The 20,436-nt window shown below is 46.2% G+C and overlaps 2 protein-coding genes across 2 annotated transcripts; one reads left to right on the plus strand and one right to left on the minus strand.

Moving 5' to 3' along the window:
* Nucleotides 1-242: 242 nt before the first annotated feature.
* Nucleotides 243-6,299, plus strand: mef2b (myocyte enhancer factor 2b; the record flags this gene model as incomplete). Its single annotated transcript, XM_084444245.1, has 8 exons — nt 243-296; nt 753-956; nt 1,183-1,311; nt 2,190-2,364; nt 3,628-3,767; nt 5,074-5,191; nt 5,504-5,600; nt 5,966-6,299. 8 exons carry the CDS (start codon nt 243-245, stop codon nt 6,297-6,299), a joined length of 1,251 nt encoding a protein of 416 aa, XP_084300371.1.
* Nucleotides 6,300-12,380: 6,081 nt separating this feature from the next.
* tmem161a (transmembrane protein 161A) lies at nt 12,381-18,353 on the minus strand. Its single transcript, XM_084444180.1, has 11 exons — nt 18,282-18,353; nt 17,532-17,635; nt 17,089-17,172; nt 16,635-16,726; nt 16,357-16,513; nt 15,669-15,884; nt 15,280-15,423; nt 14,886-14,999; nt 14,342-14,516; nt 13,703-13,799; nt 12,381-13,092 (listed from the first exon to the last, which is right to left on the minus strand). The coding sequence occupies exons 1-11, from the start codon at nt 18,282-18,284 to the stop codon at nt 12,791-12,793; spliced, it is 1,488 nt and encodes a 495-aa protein (XP_084300306.1). The 5' UTR covers nt 18,285-18,353; the 3' UTR covers nt 12,381-12,790.
* Between the last annotated feature and the right edge of the window lie 2,083 nt (nt 18,354-20,436).

Consider the following 20,436-nt stretch of genomic DNA (forward strand, 5'->3'; position numbering starts at 1 on the left):
AAGATGATCTCCCATCATGCTTTGTTAAGATGATCTCCCATCATGCTTAGTTAAGATGATCTCCCATCATGCTTAGTTAAGATCATCTCCCATCATGCTTAGTTAAGATGATCTCCCATCATGCTTAGTTAAGATGATCTCCCATCATTCTTAGTTAAGATGATCTCCCATCATGCTTAGTTAAGATGATTTCCCTCCACAGGTGAAGCCACCTGTTCAGACCAGCAGAGGGCGACACCACGATGGGCCGGAGGAAAATACAAATCTCTCGCATCCTGGACCAAAGGAACCGACAGGTACAGTAGGAGTGTCTTGACCCCCTGCTAACGTAACACGTAAAAAACACTCTACATCAGCCAGACCATCTGGGATGGGCTGGCAGCAGCACGGGAGTTAGAGTCGCTGTCTGGGGATCGAAAGGTTCCTGGTTTGATTCCAACTCCTCCTCCCGGGCAGCGCTTTTATTTATACAAATATGAAATTGCTATATAAGTAAATTAAAAATCGCTTTACAATGACCTCTCATTCACCCATTCACAAACACATTCACACACCAATGGTGGCAGCTGCCATGCAAGGTGCTAGCCTGCTCATTTGGGGAGCAATTTGGGGTTCAGTGTCTTACACAAGGACACTTCACAATCATTGGAGGACCCGCTCTACCTCCTGAGCCACAGCCGCCCCACATAAAAGCATTTACCATCCGTCCATCCGTGCCCCCCGCCCCCGCCCCCGCCCCCCCTGCCATGCAGGTGACCTTCACCAAGCGGAAGTTCGGCCTGATGAAGAAGGCCTACGAGCTGAGTGTGCTGTGCGACTGCGAGATCGCCCTCATCATCTTCAACAGCACCAACCGGCTGTTCCAGTACGCCAGCACCGACATGGACAAGGTTCTGCTCAAGTACACCGAGTACAGTGAGCCACACGAGAGCCGCACCAACACCGACATACTGGAGGTAGAGAGAACTCTCTCTCTCTCTCTCTCTCTCTGTGTTTCAGCTCTCTCACTCTCTATCTCTTTTTCTCTCTCTCTCTCTCTCTCTCTCTCTTTCTTTCTCTTTCCCTCTCTTTGAGGGTGTCTGCATTTGCATGTGTGCGTGAACATTTTTATGTATGTGTGTGTGTGTTTGTGTGTGTGTGTGTGTGCGTGTGTGTGTGCGTGTGACCCCTGTGCTGCTGTAGACGCTGCGTAGGAAAGGCCTGGGTCTGGAGGGGTCAGAGCTGGAGACAGAAGAGACCACGCAGATGGCAGCGGAGAAGTACCCACTCAGCGAGGGCATGGACCTCTCGGTCGCCAGGCATCGGTACTATGTGAGTAACCACTCCGCCCCCCCTCTCAGAGATCAGAGCTGGAGACGAGATTTCTCCTGAAATAATTTACCGAGTGGCTCGCCGGGAGTGCTGTTGCCTCGACGATGGATGGAATCCCATGTTAAAATCACATCATCCATGTTAGGGTGGGTCCATGATAGGTAGGAACTGTATGTACAGTAGGGACTTTATTAATTCTAGAGGGGAACTGGCAGTGTTACACAATTTCCCCTGATAGTAGAAACACAAGAGCATTGTATTGCTTACAAAAAGCACACATTCCATTTTAAATATTTAAAAATGGCTATGATTGCCATATCGAGAGGGATAAGTGATTGAGTTCCTCTGTGAAAGCCGCCTCTTTGTAGACTGCTGTTTGGCACTGCTACAGCAATTTTAATAATTATTATATGTTTATGTCGGGTCGACACCAGACATGAAAAAATACACCTGCTTCAAAGCATGCGCAGGTGCTGAAATCCAATCAGTCACAAGGGGCATTCTTCTATGGCCGTATGGGTACCCAAACCTTCAAACCCTTAGACTGACTGAATTTACCCTGGCAAACTGAATTTTCCCTTGATACTAGTTAATAGCTAGCTCATAGCTGGCACATTAATGCTGAAGCTACCATTTAAAACTAACATTTAAGCTAACATTTAAAACATGCAGAGTATGTAGTATACTGTCTTAATTAGCACCAGTCCTGTCAACCCTGATCTCGTCAAGAGACTAAAACGTTATGTATATTCTGATACAGGCATAATCTCTCAGGCATGAAATGTTTATTTTAAACGGCATCTTTCTTATCCCTGCTGAGTAAAGAAAATGAATGAAAAGTGAACTCAAATAGACTCATCCTCCACATCTGGTCTCAGGCACCCTCCCTGCTCCCCCCGGACGCCCAGTTCCTGGTGTCCGGCGCCTGTGAGAATGGCTTTCCTAACTCCTCCAGCCCCAGCCTGGCCGCCCACAGAGCCCAGGCCTTCAAACCCCTGGTCCCCAGACCGGCCAGCCCCCACGCCCACGCCACCTTCATGTCTCCACACTCAGGTGGGTGAGCAGGGCCGCGACTCACGAGTCAGTCTCTAAACGCTTCGCTCAACTAGAGACTAAGAACTTTCATTCAGATTTTGTCGCTTAAAGTGAGTGGAAACAATTTGACAGTTTAAAAAAACCTGCAATGCAGAAAAAGTCTTTAGGGCATAGGTTTGTTCAGGTTGGAACCAATCCAAAGCAGTAGGCGTAGTCTTGTTACCGTCGGTTGGTGCCGACGGTCTAGTATTGTCTGGTATCACGAGACTAAGCAGGGCCTTGCAGGTCACCTCCCCTTATCACCACGGAAGCAAGCACCGTCTTCATCTCTTAAGGGACAAAAGGAGAGAGTTGCAGAACGCCATGTGTATTCTTAAGTATATCATTGACATGCTCTTTTGCTTAAATTTCTACTCTCGCTGCATATTTCATTACTTTTGTTTGTATATTTAAATATATTGTATATTTCACGTTAATAAAAATATTGTATATTTCACGTTTGTTACTGTTTGGTACCTGTCTAGAATGTAGTTCCCTCCCAACTAAGCAGCCTGCATGTGGTTCATTAGCATGCGTGTTGTCCCAGTCTGATTTCATTTTTTATTTGATTTTTATTTGGAATTTAAAAGCACAACATCTTAAAGGAATATGATACCAAGAAAATCCCAGAGGGTTGCATTTAAAAGTATTATTAAAAACACTTATTTCCAAAGTGATCCTCGAAGCAACAGAACCTCATGTCTTTGTTCCTAGAGGGTTGTCCCTGAGACAGCAGTGGTATTGGACCTGCCAGTCATGACGGGCTGACTGCCCGGGGCGCTAGCTCTTGTGGTGCGGCCTCAGTGCTGTGCAGCCAGCTGTGAACACACAGGAAGTGTGTATGTGTGTGGGTGTGTGTGTGTGTTCATGTGCATGTGTAAGTGAAACTGGCCCCTTCAGTAGAACAGCGTTTCGAGTCAGACCTGTGGTTTCTAGACAGAATGTGTTGCACCTGCTGCTCAGCTCAGTTCAACTCAGCTCAGACTCTGTAGCTAGTAGACATTCATAGGGATGATATAACCAGGCGTAACAGCTGATTACTGTTCCACTCATTTCAGAGTATGTGATATCATCGGTGGTTTATGGTTATACATGTTATAATGCTTGGTCTCTCTACACACATGAGAAAAAGGCTTGCTAGAGAGAGAGGGAGAGAGAGAGTAGGAAATGAATGCTCCACGTTTGGGAGTGAAACTGCTGTTCTCACATCTGTTTTTCACTTCCCGCTTCTTCTCTGTCCAGGTATTGGCTACTCCATGTTCTCCCACGGCAACCTGGGCCGAGCCCTGGAGATGAAAACTCCGCCCCCTCTGAACCTGGGTAGCGAGAACCGGAGGGCAGAGGGCATGATGGGAGGCGCGCGCCCCAACGCTGGCAGTGCTGTAAGGAACGCCTACATCCCCACCACCACGTCACTCACTGGTGCATCTCCCAACACCTGCCACCCTAACCTGACAAGCAACAAGCTGAGAGACTGCAGTGTTGTCACACACACACACACACACACACACACGCCATTCATGTACAGTTTACATTCTCTATCACTATCACTAATCACGACCGTGCGCACGCTCATACTCTAATCAAAGTGTGGGTAATACTCTCCATCATGCTCGCTCTGGTCCAGGACGTTCTCACTAAAGTCCTGTCAGAGACCATTTTTCTATTAGCTTTTTCATTCAGTCTGTTCTTCAGTATCTACAAATTATATATTTTCATCACTCACCGAAGTCAAGATCGTTTTCGAACGGTGAAAGCCTTTTTCTCCGAGGTGGCTTGAACACCAACCACCCCCCCCCCAACACACACACACACAAACATATATTACATTACAGTCATTTAGCAGACGTTTTTATCCAAAGCGACTAACAATAATTGCATTTAACATAGGAAAAGCCAATATACTACTACTTGCCAGAACTCATAAGTGCATCTTCTTTCTAAAACAAGTGACTAAGAGCATAATCTACATATCTACATACATCTACATATTTATGTATAAAAAGCACTTTTTTGCACTTAAAGCAATACATAGCGTTTGAACTGCGGGCTCTGCGAGTAAGTGCACTGTCGTACTGTCGTAAAGTTATCAGATTGTCTTTTTCTTTTTCTGGCTTCCTCCGTGATGTTTCGCTTCGGTTTTCTCACCTCCGCCATGATATCATTGAGCTAAAAAACGCATGATATCCATAGACGCCGGAATAGTTAGCTACTACTGTGTTGTTTAAGCACAACGTTGCGCACTTCGACTGAATGCTGCGTCCCGGGGGCGCGAGTTTTAAAAGGTAATAAATGTCCATGTATTATTTTTCTGAATAGACTGTTTGGACGATTCAGCTTACTTTTAGTAAATCTAATTGGAGAATTAGCACCAGACATGTTTGTAAAGGTCCAAATATCATAATGTATTGCTTTAAATAGCACATATCCACTAGTCTGGCTTTGCCATCCTGATCACATGATCTCTCTCCATGATAGAGAAACAGAATGTGAGATCACGTGATCAGGATGGCAAAGCCAGACTAGTGGATATGTGCCATTTATAAGTGCTGGTTCTTTTGAGTCGTGACAGACACAGTATGTTTTCAGAGAAATCTCTTAAACACAGACATTGGCTAGTTATGTAATACCAGATTAGGGAGATGATGACAGGAGGTTGACAGCACCCCACCTCTCATCTCCCTGCAGAGGGGTCTTCTCTACCAGGGGATGCACCCCGGGAGCCCCATGATGGCCATGGGCAAGGCTGGCCTGCTGGGACCCAGCCTGGGGGGCTACAGCCTCCCCTCCACTGGACAACCCCCCGGTAAGGCTACACCTGTCCTGCACTGTTCTGGTCTGGGGAAAACATCAACTACAAACACAGTCAGTGTGCACTGCATAGAATACCGGTTGGTTCAATAGTCAACCAGCAGAGGTCGCTATAGAGGGTATGTTGGTATATCTCACAGAGATGATTTTATAGTATTTACTACTTTACTCAAAATATGTTTCTTTCTCCAGAAAACAATCCATTCAACCAATTTACTATTCACAAATGTTTCCAAATGCTTTCAAGTGGAAGTGATAATGTTCTGATGAAGCTATGATGTTCAGTTGTACTGTGCTTCTTTCTCAGAGTACAGCCACCCAGGCTTCCTACAGAGAGGCTCGCTGAACGCCTGGCAGCCCACACAGCAGCACCACGAGCAGCATGGCGCTCACCTCAGCCCAGCGTAAGAGCAGTGCTATCACACACATGTCTGCCTGTCTGTCTGTCTGTTCATCTGTCTCCCTGTCTGTCCGTCTGACTCCCTGCCTGTCTGTCCGTCTGACTACCTATCTATCCGTCTGTCTGCCTCTCTCTGTCCGCCTGTCTGTCTGTCTGCCTGCCTCTCCCTCTGCCTGTCTGTCTGTCCGTCTGTCTCCTTGTCTGTCTGTCTGTCCATCTGTCTCCCTGTCTGCCTGTCCGTCCGCCTGTCTGTCTTTGTCTGTCTGTCTGTCTGTCCCTCTGTCTCTATCTCTGTCTATGTGTCTGTCTGTCTGTCTCCTTCTCTGATGTCGGTTTGTATATTTACCGTCTTCCCCTCGCTGTTCGCAGGATGTCCAGCGGAGGGTGCTCTTTCCCCTCCCAGTCCTCCACCCCTACCCCTCCGCCTCACCCCTCCCTCAACCTCAGCATCAAATCTGAGCGCGCCTCCCCGGAGCATGTCTGCTCCCCGACGTCCCCGCCCCTGTGCCACCACCACCTGAGGCAGCATTCTCCAATGAGCAACTCCGATTCCCCCCGCCACTCCCCCCTCGGTCACTATTCGGCCAATGAGAGGGAGGAGTTCTCCAAAGGAGGCTACCCGCTAGCCCAGCACGCCATGGGGGAGGGGAAAGGGGGGCTGCCTCTGAGGCAATTAGAGATCAGCGACGGGTGGCAGAGATAGCCGGCTGCCGGCGGCCCGGCCATCACCACATGCCGGGCAACACTCCTCTAACCCGCCAACCACCCGCCCACCCACATTCTGCCCCCTCCGAGCCCAGCCTGCCACATGGCTGCCCCACACTGATAGAGGAGGAGGAGGTGGGATTCACTTATCCTCTTACTCCCAGGCAGGGAAAGACCCCCCCACCCTTCTTTTAGAGCTGGACTCCCTCGGTGATGAACGTGTGCCTCCGCCTCTGTCTGGGTGATCCTTTCAGGAGATACTGTACATACAAGCCATGCTGTTTCTCTCTGTCTGTCTGTCTCTCTGTCTGTGAGGGCACCCCCCCCAAACACACACACACACACACACTCCCTCTTTTAGCCTGATCTACAGTCCTGCACGGAGGGCAAATAATAAGTCATTACTGGAGCTGTGTTGCTTCAGGCCCGGTGTCTCAGAGTGATTCTTCAAACTCTGCGGCCTTCCCCCCAGTTACTGTACATATATAACTTTAATGCTTTAGCCTTTAGCCCAAAATCAATGAAATGGTCGGATCACATGAGACCGATTAGGGATCATCTATCACCTGGCCCAATAATCTGTACACACCACACACTGACCTCTGGTACTGAAAAAACCTGCATCACACGATTCGTCTTTCTCAGGGATTTGGATAATTGGTTCTTTTAATGTTTTCTTTTTCGAGACTGAGATAGCACGGCGCAAATCTGTTGCTGTAGCGTTAAGTGTACTTAACACTGTAGGTGTTACACCACAGCATTTGTGATTTATTTTATCACACGAGTCACTCCAATCAAAGACCAAAGGCTTATAATGGAAGGAATGTAATTTGATAATAGCAATATCATACACTTGATAAAGTATAGAATCTTTCGAGTGTATTTGATTGATATCAGAGGATATCATATAAGCACCTTGAATTTGTCATGGCTTGAACAAGATCCTGTTTAGTTGGCTAGCTTTGAGCTTTGCTGCTGATGGCGCTTTATGCTTCCCCCCCCCCTTTTTTTAGAACATCTAAGAATTATCTGACATGAAAATAAAATAAACTGTATAAATATAAAAGGATATGTTTTGCGATTAACATGTACTAAAGTAGGCTTTCGAAATGATTCATTGTTATTGTAAGAAGAATTACCCTACATTTTACCAGCATTTTATCTTTGATTTGTGTTTTGTGCACTGGATTTTTGCTGTGATTTAATTTCATATATCAATGTTGTGCTCTTTATTTGATATCAATTTTGTGTTCTTTATTTGGCTGGATATGTATTAAAATGATCTTGAATTGGTTGTATTATTCGTTGTGTCCCTCCTGTATTCTGTAGGTAGGCTAGTTCACTTGTTTGACCACAAGAGGTCATTTTTCAGAATTCTACATCACTTCTGAGGCAGTGTTGCCAAGTTGGCCAACAGGGATCTGGCCACTTGCCAGATCCCCTTGGCGACTTAATTAGCCTAGGTAAAAGCGACTAGCGACCAATGTAGCGAGTTAGTTTTGGAGAGAGCCGACGGCTACTTCCATTGAGGAGTTGGCAACACCAGCTATTCTGAGGTCGAACTCTTGTTTTCCATGACAAAAGCAGAGCAGTTCACCGTGATGGAATCCAGGTGTCTGCACAGTTAACCGCTCGGTACAGACATGCGTATTTTCATAGGCTATTCGTTGTGGTTCTTGATCGCCATGAGGTTTTGTAACTTTTTATTATCACTGTATCATTCACATACAGAGGTTATATTGATAAACGATAACAGTTTAGCCTACTGTTATCTGTACAGTGGTGTTTGTGTAGCCTACAGGTAGCATAGTTGCAAAGTTCACGAGGAAGCCAGTTTGTCCATCACAGTGTCAGGGAGGTCTAATCGAAGAGGCCTGTGTATCCATCCAATTACAGCATTGCCTTTCAAACGGCTAGTGTATTCGTCCTTGTGGCCTCTAGGCTACTACGCGTTGTTCATTTACTGTAATTTAACCAAAAACGTAGGCTATTCAAAAGTCACCGTTGGCGGCGATTCATCCGAGGACAGATAAAATGCTGTCTGCCACGTGAACGTTTATCTTTCTAGCCCTATCTTTCATGCGTCTGTTTATTAAGCCTCATTCATGTCATGTAGGCCTACTGTTCTTTAAAACCATCCAGTCTCTCATTATCGCGTCGCCTCCTTGTCGAACCCTTCTCCTCCTCCTCCGCCACCTCCCCACTGAGCACAGGGGAGCAAGAAACACTTAAAAAGCCGGGGACCTTTTTAGACTAAAAAAAAAAACACACCAAAATGGCTCCCCGCCTCAGCTGGATAGCACGTATTGCACACCGAATGTTTGAACGTTCTCCTGCTTCCCCGTAGAGGGTTTTTTTTTCTCTCTACACCATTTCCTCTCACCGTGGGTGTGGAGATTGGCCGGCATTATCCGTCTCCCACACCGGAGAGCACATCCCTCTTTCCTGCCTAAATGAAAAGAGAGTCGTAGGGGTCATGTCTGGGCTCCTCCCTTGAGAGAAGCCCCACTCCGCAGGCCTGTCTAGGGCCTCCACTGGCCCGCTGTCCCTATAGCAACAGTCATGGCTGCAGGGTTGGGGTGTAGCACACAGAAGAGGCCTCCGACAGATGCACATAATTAATGTGATTATATAGCTGTGTCAACCCTGTCACCTTCCAGTTCATTAGGCCAGACCCGCTCCCAGATCTGTCAGCATCACCAGGCTAGAACAGCACAGCAAACAGACCTGGCCAAAGCAGTGGAAAAAATAGCCTACCCCTTGTCTGAAGAATGTGTGTGGAGCATTGTGTGTACTGTATACAAGAAGGCACAATGGTGTGTGTGTTTGTGTGTGATAGAGAGGAGGGAGGGATAATGAACCGTGTGTGTGTGTATGTGTACTGCAGAGTATAAGTCAAGTTACTCAGATTGGCCGCTTGGCCATGATTGTAAAATGCCCCATGATTTCAAGAGCCTCACACATTTACACAGACAATCACTCAAATATTCTTACAATAGCAATTGAGTGTAAGCTGGCAATTACTGTAGACTATCTTCAAAAATGTACCACTCATCACTATGCAAAGGGTAAAACAAAGACATGTTATTGGCACGGAACATACAGTATATTGTATTAAAGGGCAAAGCTGTGTTAGCCACAGACACCTTCAGGAGATTTGGATTTGACATTGGTCCTGTCACATATCTTCAGTAGTGGTGTCAGTATTCTCCACTGAAGCATAGCCCAAAACACCAGCTCACAAAAGCAGCGATACAGGGCCGTCACATCCTGAATTGGAGGGTCTTTGTGGGTTTTGACTGGATGTTAAATGATATCACTAATAAATCATGTCAGCTCTCAGACCAATGCCCTGCAGACCCCAGTCTGTGTTACATTTTATGACGTCTGTTAAATCTGTCTGCAGTCAGAACAAGGTGACCTGGGTTCCTGTCTAACATGACACTGATATAAAACATCTACATTCAATCATAATCATCATGATACAAATCTACAAATTGTTGTTGATTACAGTAAAACTTTATTTGCCAGTTTTAATCTAAATGCAGACATTATGGGTCGGTCAGTGCCAAAAAAACACCTGGGCATGTGAAAGATATAGATCAATACCTACAACACCTGTGACGGCTCTAGATCAGTACCTAGAACAGGTACACCTGAACACAAAGGAACAAACACACCCACTCATCCTGCCGTCTGTCTGGAGGGCCGTGGTAATTATCAGTCGTCATAAGACGATCTAGAGGTCAGAGGTCGCAGCCCAACGTCAGTGGCCAGACACCATTGTCAAGCATGACCTCTTTTGTCAAATGAAGGATTGACATCGAACGGAGAGCTTTATCTGTCGTTATCTCCCACGGTACATGATATTAGACGACAGTGTGAGAAATTAGAAGCTGGAATACAATTTTTAAATTAAATAAGAATAAAATGCTTGTTAAAGGAGTAGTAAAGGGAAAATGCATGTTTAGCCCTGTTTTAAGGTTACATATGATCATATATAATGGTTCAGATCAAAACATTGACAAAGCTAGCATTTTCGAGAAAGTTGATAATTGCTCTACCACCGTTTTGGTCATACAATGGATGTGGGTGGGCATCTTGAAAAATCATTCAAAAACATGTTAAACTCTCGATTTCAAAGACAAGAAGCTCACCGAGGGTGTAATAGTTGTCCGTTGGTGTTCTGACACCAACTTCACCGCAAAGTATGAATCCTGTAGGGTTTTATTGATCATTTTATGAAATCCATTGACTTGTATTGAAGCGACCGTTGTAGATGTGTAGATCAATCCGCAGAGGGGATTCAGGAAGCGGAACTACTTACGATAGCGATTGTTATTGTTTATGTTGCTAGGCTACCTAGTTTGCGGAAGTTTACACGTATGTGTGCTGTGACTAAATAGTTCTATGCTAAATATTTTAAAATCCTTTCCAGATTAACTAGAATCTTACTTTATGGCGAATTATATGTCAGAACGCCAACTAACACCTAGGTGAGTTTCTTGTCTTTGAAATCAAGAGTTTAACATGTTTTTGAATGATTTTTCAAGATGCCCATCCACAGCAATTATCAACTTTCTCAAAAATGCTAGCTTTTTTCCCTTTGCATTTTCCCTTTACTACTCCTTTAATGAATGTATGGAAGTGACACAGAACGTGAAAATATTCAATTATTGGTTTTATTAATCCACACAACAAAATAAAACATTTTGTATACAATTTAAAAGCTCACACCATGCATTCAAACCTCTCTTTAATTGGTGAAAAGAATGTCATCTTCATGCGAACCTCAAAACATGAAATGATCAAGGAACATTCAATCAATACTTAAAACTTTAATCACACTCAAATCAAATTTTCCACAAACACCCCAACATACAGTAGAAATCAAGCTGTATTCTGTACCATTGAAAATAATGAAGACATTAGTGGCAATAGGATATAAATAAATAAATAAAAAAAACTAAGTTGACACAATGATCTGCAATCCAACCCAGCTTCAAGTTAAACTCAAAACAAGACTTGTTTCATAACCAGCATCTCATGTTCACGTGATTGTTTGGTGGCAACAAGATGAAAGAAAAGGGCTTTCTCACTAACTAAATGTACAGTAACTGACTTGCGCTGAAACTGAAAGATGATTGCAAACTCAGTTTGGCCAAATCCACGTAGGTTTTGGAGTGTGCATCTCTGCTTAAGTCTCTCGGGTTTCTGCCACCAGTCTAAAACCATAGTAACGCGGCAAAATAAAGATATTTTACTGTTGACTCAAAATCCCTGAGTTCCGAGGCACTTAAGAATTCTTCCACCAAACCCTCTCATCATCACATACAACTATAGCTACTGCTCGGTGCTTCAGTCAGGTGGGTATAAATGATGCAGATAGGCAGGGGCTTGGCGGGGCTTGGCGTTATCGACTCATGGGGCCCCACTGGTATCACTACATTCAGGTTGGCAGAGCAGATACAGGCAGACAGTACAGTATATGAACACAAGTAGAATGACTCAAATAGAAACACAAGGCATAAATCACTCCTTTGTCCGTTCCTCGCAAAAAAAATACAGAGCTAGGACTTCCAATGAAGTGCCTGATATAAATGGTTAACTTTTTCAGAGTAGCATTACCCCTTCTTACCCCTTAAGAATCTTATCTGCAGCATTCAGTGGCGTTGTTTTGATATGAAAAGGTTAAAGGAGTAGTAAAGGGAAAATGCATGTTTTGCCCTGTTTTAAGGTTACTTATGATCATATACAATGGTTCAGTTCAAAACGTTGACAAAACTAGCACTTTTGAGAAAGTCTGATAATTGCTCTACACCCGTTTTGGTCATACAATGGATGTGGATGGGCACCGTGAAAAATCATTCAAAAAAGCTTCTTGTCTTTGAAATCGAGAGTTTAACATGTTTTTGAAAGATTTTTCAAGGTGCCCATCCACATCCATTGTATGATCAAAACGGTGGTAGAGCAATTATCAGACTTTCTCAACGTTTTGATCTGAACCATTGTATATGATCATAAGTAACCTTAAAACAGGGCTAAACGTGCATTTTCCCTTTACTACTCCTTTAACACTGGTGTTAGTTAAAGTTACAGAGATATGTCTTAAAAGTGTGATGTGAGCACCCAGTCCTCATCGTACAGCGTTCCAACAATGTCCATATAGTCACAGGCACGGACACACACACATACACACACCTTGCAACCCCATCAAGACGAAACTACAGTAGGGTCCACAGGACAACCAGGTAAGCAAGAAGTCAATAAGTCATTCCCCCCCCTGACCCTCCTGCCTCTAGAATGGTGTCTGTGACACACCCTAGTCACAGTCACACAGGGGCACCCGTCGTGTCCATGTGTTGCTTTTAGTTTGACCTTCGACCTGCTGCTGTAGCGCATACTGTTTAAAGTCAGTACAGAGCTTGTGCTGGTTAGCGGTGTTTTATGGACAGCTGACCCCACTCACCTCCTCCTCCTCCTCCTCGGTTAGTTATGCATTAGGTACTGGTGGAAATAGATGCCGAAGAGGCTGCTGATGACCTGGCAGGCCGTCACCCACCAGGTGAGGAAGGCGAAGATGCCCCTGAAGAACAGGGGGGTGAGGAGGGAGCGAAGGGCGCCAAACATCTCCGACAGACGGGCCACCGTGGCCTGGACATCCTCCTCCATGTCCTCCGGCCCGTCCTCGTCCTCCTCCAGCCCCGGGGGCGCGGCGGGGGTGGCGGCTGGCATCACCATGGCGGGGGTCACGCCGGGGGTGTCCTCGCCCAGGCCCCAGGAGAAGTCCCCTGAGGAGAGACCCACACACAGACGGGAGCTGTCAGCGTTGTTACACACACTACATCATGATGAGGCCGAGACAGTTGGGGCCTCTTTTCTGGTGTAATATACCTAGTTGTGGCGATTTTTACAAGGTTATCGAGCCTCCATACTGCTGGGTCATAAGATTCTGATAAAAGAGAGAGGAATGTGCTAGCCTGTTCAAGAGAGCTGGTCTACTGACCCCGAGATAAACATTCTCCGAAGAGTCAGAAGCCTGCTAGCAGACTATAAGGTACTATGTGTGTGTGTGTGTTGTCTCTTGAGCCTGCAGTATATTTGCTTATGACTACGCGTATGAGTAAAAAAAGATGGCTGCCAAGCGTCTCCTGCGTTCCTTTGGAGCGTTCTCTGTGGTTGGCCGTGCAGGTCCTCAAAAATTAACAGGCCGCAAAAAAGTACTTGTCTACGCGTATGCGTTGTTAAACAGCAAGTATACCGCAGACCTTAGAGTCAGAGAACTGCTACGAAGTCTGATGTGGAACTGTGTGTGTGTGTGTGTGTGTGTGTGTGTGTGTGTGCGCGCGCGGTGTCTCTTCAGTCAGAGAACAGCTACCTAGCCTGACGTGGACGTCTTACCTAGAGCCTTGAGAGCCAACGTGGAGAACAACACCAGCAGGATGGGGACCAGGTACTGCATGGTGACCACCGTCAGGTAGCAGAAGACACGGGTCACCTGGAGGACGACATCACCAGGGGTGAGTCACACACAGCCATCTCAATAAGAGCAATACACACTCATCTAATAAGATAGTACAAAAGAGAGCCAAGAATTAAGAGGGACAAGAATTAACTGTTATTTATAGTGTTGAGATATTCTCCTAAGTTAACAATACAAAATGTATTCAATCTTATCTACAAAAACCTTCAACTCATTTGAAAGAATCAGCAAAGGCTGAAACATGTATTTAATCTATCTTCTCATTTGAGAGAAAACAAAGCTTCAAGTGTTCTGGCCCACTGTTTGGAAAAGGGCAGGCACTTTCAAAAATGCTTCTATCACGCGCCAACTTCAATCGCTCCTCCCTGTCATCACACCTAAACCAGCCCAGCGGGTTCGAGATGTTTGTATTTCCTCACAGAACGCCAGCTGGCGAGATCGTTTTCTGATCTGGCACAAACGGACCTCTACGGAGAGAGTATCCGGACTGATCTGCGGAGAGAGAAACAAGAACGGGAGGTCCTTGCGAGGATCAGGATGGGCCTGGCGGGTCTGACCTTCCTCTGGATGTCGATGGCGGCGATGCGGCCCGCCTCCTTCTTCATCTGCTCCACCCACTTCTGGGACAGGTTGAGGTAGGCCTGCAGGTGGTAGCGGGTCAGCGCCAGCCTCAGCCCGCACAGCGCCACCACGGTCCACAGGCGCACGCAGTCGAAGGTGGCGCTGGAGACGCTGGCGGGAGAACAGGGAGAGGGGGGGGTCAGAGAGAACGGCACTGTGGCAACACTGGAGACGCTTGTTTGACATCATATTATTCGGAATAAATACGTAAATTCTGTGCGCAGGACTCTTTACAATCACTGTCAGTGTTGCCGTTTCCGTGTGTGGAAGACGGAATCACGGAAAAACTTCAAATGGCAAAACAGTCCAGGAAACAGCGACACAACAGCATTAAAAAAAAAAAAGAAAAAAGGAATGCACAGAGAATTTAAGCATTTAACCCAAATAATATTAACTTAAACAAGCATGACTGTGCCCTTTTAACCTCACACACACACCCACGCTCAAAGATGAGCACACTCATCACGCAGACCCACGTACAGGGTGACGGAAGTCTTTCCCATGGGGGCATTCCCCAGGAAGTCACGAGCGATGGGTTTGATCCACAGAACCAGTATGATGACTGGGGCCAGGAAGCCAGTGTGCAGCAGAATCCTACAGGGAGCAGGAAACACATCATCACAACACTCCCCATCAGAGGTCTGGTCGACACGTTTTACACACAAGCTAGAAAAGGTGGCACACCTCGTGTGTCACAACTCACGGGGATGTACACACAAGAAAACGCCATTTTACAGTCATGGTCAGTATAGATTTGGCTTTACTCCTTTCAAGTAGAATAGACATGACTCTATTGAACCGATGAGAAATGATATGAGCTCAGCTTTATTTACCCATGCTCTAATCTGCTAAACTGAGTACTAAGTGTTCTTACTGGATCAGAGGGCGGTCCGAGTTCATCTGAATGGCGTCCAGGTGAGTCTGAGCCAATCGCAGCCCAGGGAAAGCCAGCAGCGCGCCAATAAAAGCGCAGACGGAAGCCAGACCAAACTTCACAGTCAGCTTGGTCACTGGGATTCTGGTGGGAGTCATGCCCATGTCCATTAATCATCATCAAGTTCTCAGTGAACAATCATATTGTTATAGAACTCACTTACAGTCATTATGGTTCAAAGTCATTATGGTTCTTTATTTGAACTTTGAACCATAATGACTGCACTGTAGATGAGTTCAACACGTGAACAAACACTTCAAGGATGTTCAAAATACTGGTCGAGTTGAGATTTCTCCCATTTCCTAAATGTCTTCTGAGAGGATACTTACGACCACTCGGCGTAGCCCTGCTGTCTGGCGAAGATCTCCAGGTTGTCGAAGAGGCTGTTGAAGCCGGGCTCCAGGCCGAACTCCAGGTAATCCTCCCGCACAACCAGCACCAGCATAGCCACCAGCAGGGACAGGAAGCCGAAGGCCATGCACACGGAGCGCTCGCCACCCTCGTCGGAGCGGAAGTAGTGGCTCATCAGTGTGTGCAGGGTCCTCCTGAGAAGCAGGGGGGGTCAAGGAGAAACAGGAGGGGAGAGGGGGCAGGACTGCAGTTTTGGTGGCGTCAGCTGGTGTCAAGAGACAGACTGCCGTCCAAAAGACGGACCATGAGTAGCTATCCCACAATATGGCGCTAAAGCCTGCCAGGCACTAATCTGTGACAACAACAAAAAATCACACCCAGGTGGTGAAGTAAGCGGAAGTAAGCGGTTTATGAGCGATCTCATGAGCGACCTCCGCTGGTGTGCAACGGTATTGGCTACTCTTTACTGGTCTAAATCTCATACTACGAACAAACACATCAAAACAGAGAAAAAACATCTTGTTCACAACCACACACACAAACACACGGACGGACACACACACGGACGGACACACATTACGTATAGAAGCGGCTGCACTGCTTAAAAAAAAAAACAGAGTAGGCGTCAAAGTGGCGGGCTAGCCTTTGGCAGTGGGTGAAGGATACAGGCAGAAGAGGATGGTCAGCACACACCAGATGGCCCCGGTGTGGACCTCCTTGCTGCCGTCCACCACGCAGTAGTAGCCCTCAGTGAACAGGTAGACTCCCAGAGCATACACCGCAAAGTCTATAAGCCACTGGTACTCCAGGAAAAACCTCAGCACTGGAACACAATCACACACACGGCAAATACTGTAAGTGGAATGAATAAAACGCCAGTTGGACGGCAGGCTCTGAATAGGCTTAAGACTTTTTCAGCACTCTTGTTTTGTTTGTGTACCGACCGAGAGCATCAAGGACGTTGACGGGAGCTTTTTCCAGGTGAAGGTCGATGTCCTTGGGCACGGTGAGGGGCTTGCTCTCCCCGTTCTGTCTCCTGGTGGGTGAAGATGCACAGCGCAAGGGGGGAGGCGGGGGGGGCTTTAAACACTCAAGATTCAGAGTCATACGTCACTGTCAGTCAACACAGTGTGTGATAAGCACTGTCAGAAATGTTACAGGTGACAAAACTCTGCGTGTGCTGATACAAGGCCCGAGTTATGCGATACTGTTACTACAGTAAATATATGCCGTGTCTAGGCTGTTATCTGAAGAGTGATAGATCACAGTGGGAGGGCTATCCCGCTAAGTCCTCCCCCCCCTCACTCGGGTAGGGTTACACCTGTCCCCCCGTCCCACTCTCACCCCCCCCCCCCCCCCCCCCGCTCACACCTGTCCCCCATCCCACTCCCCCGTCACCTGTCTCTCCTGCTGGGTTTGGGCATCTGTTTACCCGCCAGAGCGCATAGCGCTCCTTCTGTCGGGTGTTTGAACCGGAACAGGCTGGAAGGAAGGAAGTTGCATTACACGCTGAAGCCAACTGGACAAGGGTTGAGCACGCTCTCTGTGAGTCACCTTGGATAGAACAGACATCTTAAATGCCATATAACATAAGCCTAGATGTAAGAACACTGGAACAGTATGACAGTTTACCAAAAGATACATCTTCCCAAGCATTGCCTCGACCCCATCACCAAAACCTGAAGGAACTGTGTGAAGGAACTGTGTGTGTGTGTGTGTGTGTGTGTGTGTGTGTGTGTGTGTGTGTGTGTGTGTGTGTGTGTGTGTGTGTGTGTGTGTGTGTGTGTGTGTGTGTGTGTGTGTGTGTGTGTGTGTGTGTGTGTGTGTGTGCATGATAATACCTGCCATTGCATAGAAGCCAGCGAGCAAAGGAGCAATGTGGAGCCATCCTTTGCATTATGCTAGCAGCCAGCAAGCTGACCACCAGCTGAATTCCCATCAGTGCCTTTTGGGGAAAAAACAAACACAAATAAACACACACGCGTGCGCGTGGTCTCGAGTAGGCTAGAATCAAAATAGAGGTCAGGTGCTCCTCTGACAACAGCTGTTCAAACTAGCAGCTCCACGTGTCAGAGGCTGGGGGCGCACCCCCCCTACAACTGTGACAGTCATTCAACTTTCCAGGGGACCAAGAAAGTGCCTGTGCCCAAGATAGCCTTGGTTGTTGGAAAGGTTTAATCCAACCACGCATGGCAAACAGCTAAGCTAGCTAGCATTAGCAAGCGACAGATAGCTAGCGCCATAGTGCCAACAACTAAATGAGCTAGCTGGCTAGCTAAATACAGGTGAATGAATGGTATCAGTATTGAAAAGGCTAAGTGGAGATCACTTGTTTCAAACCTGGAGCTAGCTAGTGAACGATAACTAAAACTTGAATCAATAACAAAATTCAAACTGTACAACTAACAGAAAAACTTGCTAACTGTGGCTAACTTAGCTAGCTAGCTAGATAGCCTGGTACATTAGCACTAGCTATCTAACGTTAGCTAAGAGACCTGCCATTAGACCTGAATGAAACTACCATGGCAGGCAAAAAAGCAAGCATTTGGTAGCGACATTAACTGTAAGAAGCACAGACGAAACATGCTCACCATCTTCCTTCTATGAACTGATTTAGCTATTGCAGTGACACTCGTGCAGCTCGGGGTTCCTCACAGCTGCCATGTAACTGTGTAACCTAGCCTGGATTTAGGGTCGAACAACCCAGACGAGCTGCCGTTTTCATTGGCTAGGAGACATGCCTCCTTGTGATTTCATTGGTTCCCAGTCTTCAAGGCTTTGGAAAGGAGTGAGACTGAGGAAACCACCTACAGTAGGACAAACTGATCAGAGGAAACCACCTAGAGTAGGACAACCTGATCAGAGGAAACCACCTACAGTAGGACGACCTGATCAGAGGCAACACGCCATATTCTGAGCTCCCTGGTCGTCATCATCATGTTGTTTGATCGGCATTTTAGACCACATGTTCTGCTATTTTCACATGTCTAATGAGAACATTGTCTAAGTGATTTCACTCTGATACAGGAATGTTTTCATGATTAAAGTATTCTGCACATAATATCCCCCAACCCCTCCCTCCCTCTCTCTCTCTCTCTCTCTCTCTCTCTCTCTCTCCCTCTCTCTCTCTCCCTCTCCCTCTCTCTCTCTCTCTCTCTCTCTCTCTCTCGCTCTCTCTCTCTCTCTCTCTCTCTCTCTCTCTCTCACACACACACACACCTTCATTTATCCTTAAAAAAAAAGAAAAAAAATCTAATTATCATGTTCTTTGTGCCAAACCCCCCTTCATGTAGTTAGTTCCAAGCCATGCTTCCTCAATACCCTTGAACGCCTTGCTTAAGATCTCACTAATGATAATCCGCCTGCTGCATGCTTTGAACACAGAGGGTCTCACATGTGAATGCCTAAGGAGCAAAATCATGCAAATTGGCGAGATTAAAGCCTTAGACGTGCATGCCTTTCACTTTGTGATCTTGGCGGTGTGAGTCACACTAATGCAATGTATTATCATTTTTTAGAAACATTGTGTATCCTAATCAGTGGTTAACAAGATGGTTCCAATGCAGGCTTCAGACCCCACGACTGATGGCGTGCCACTGCAGTGTACTGTATGATGGTGTATGAACTGAACTGTGATTCATCTTGATGTTCGGCGGTGATTTGCGGATGACATCTCTCTGAGCCTGGCTTGACTATAAGCCAATGCAGAGGGAATATTTTGGAAACTAAGGACTTAGTGTGCCTTTAAGCATCCCTAGTGTGCCTGTCGTGTGGTTGAACGCACAGGATGAGCGTGGCGATCCTTGTAACACACACGCGTGCGCATGCACACACACACACACCCTCACGCACACACACATACACACACACACACACACACGCACGCACGCACGCACACATACATACACACACACACACACACACACACACACACACACATACATACACACACCCACACCCACACCCACACCCACACACACACACACACACACACACACACACACACACACTTCTGCTCCTGGACATGCATTCAAATTACAGATCATCTTCTTTCTGTAAAGCAGTAGTCTGTATTCGTCCACTGGTGCTCAGAGGATCCTGCTAACCCTCCAGGATCTCCTGCCTGGCTAACCATTCATGCCATTCAAATCTGAATTTAGCATGTGTGTTCACTTGTTTAGGGGGTGGTCTATCTTTTCTTCTTCTAAATCTTGATTGAATTTCCACGTTCTCTATTAATTGGCAGCACCGTTCCGGTTGAGTTTGTGACAAACGCATCAGCCACAGAATTTGTGCAGGACAGCATGCCATTTCAATGAGAAGAACAGATGGGATGTTGCATTGCATTGTGAAACCAAGATCTCAACATCTCTGTTATGTAAATATACCAGATCAAACTGCCTTTTTGTGATAATCATGAAAGACAGGTTTACTTATGTTGGGCAGTTTGTGTAGTTTATTTAGGCCAATGTATTAATTTACCTTTTGACTTAAAGGAGTAGTTTGGTATTTACCATTATACTGTAAGCCCTGTTATAATTTTATTTACGATCATATACAACCATCCATGTAAAAACTCTGACGATTTGTATACTCTTGAGATAATAGTGCTCATTGCCCATGTCACAGCTACTATATACTGTATATATGCCCATAAAGATCCATTGTATACTTCGGACATAGGCATTGAGCACTAACATTGTATATCAAGAGCGCACAGTCTGTCCAAATTTTGATATGGACTGT

This window comes from Borostomias antarcticus (assembly GCF_949987555.1).
Source record: "Borostomias antarcticus genome assembly, chromosome: 10".
Taxonomy (NCBI): Eukaryota; Metazoa; Chordata; class Actinopteri; order Stomiiformes; family Stomiidae; genus Borostomias; species Borostomias antarcticus.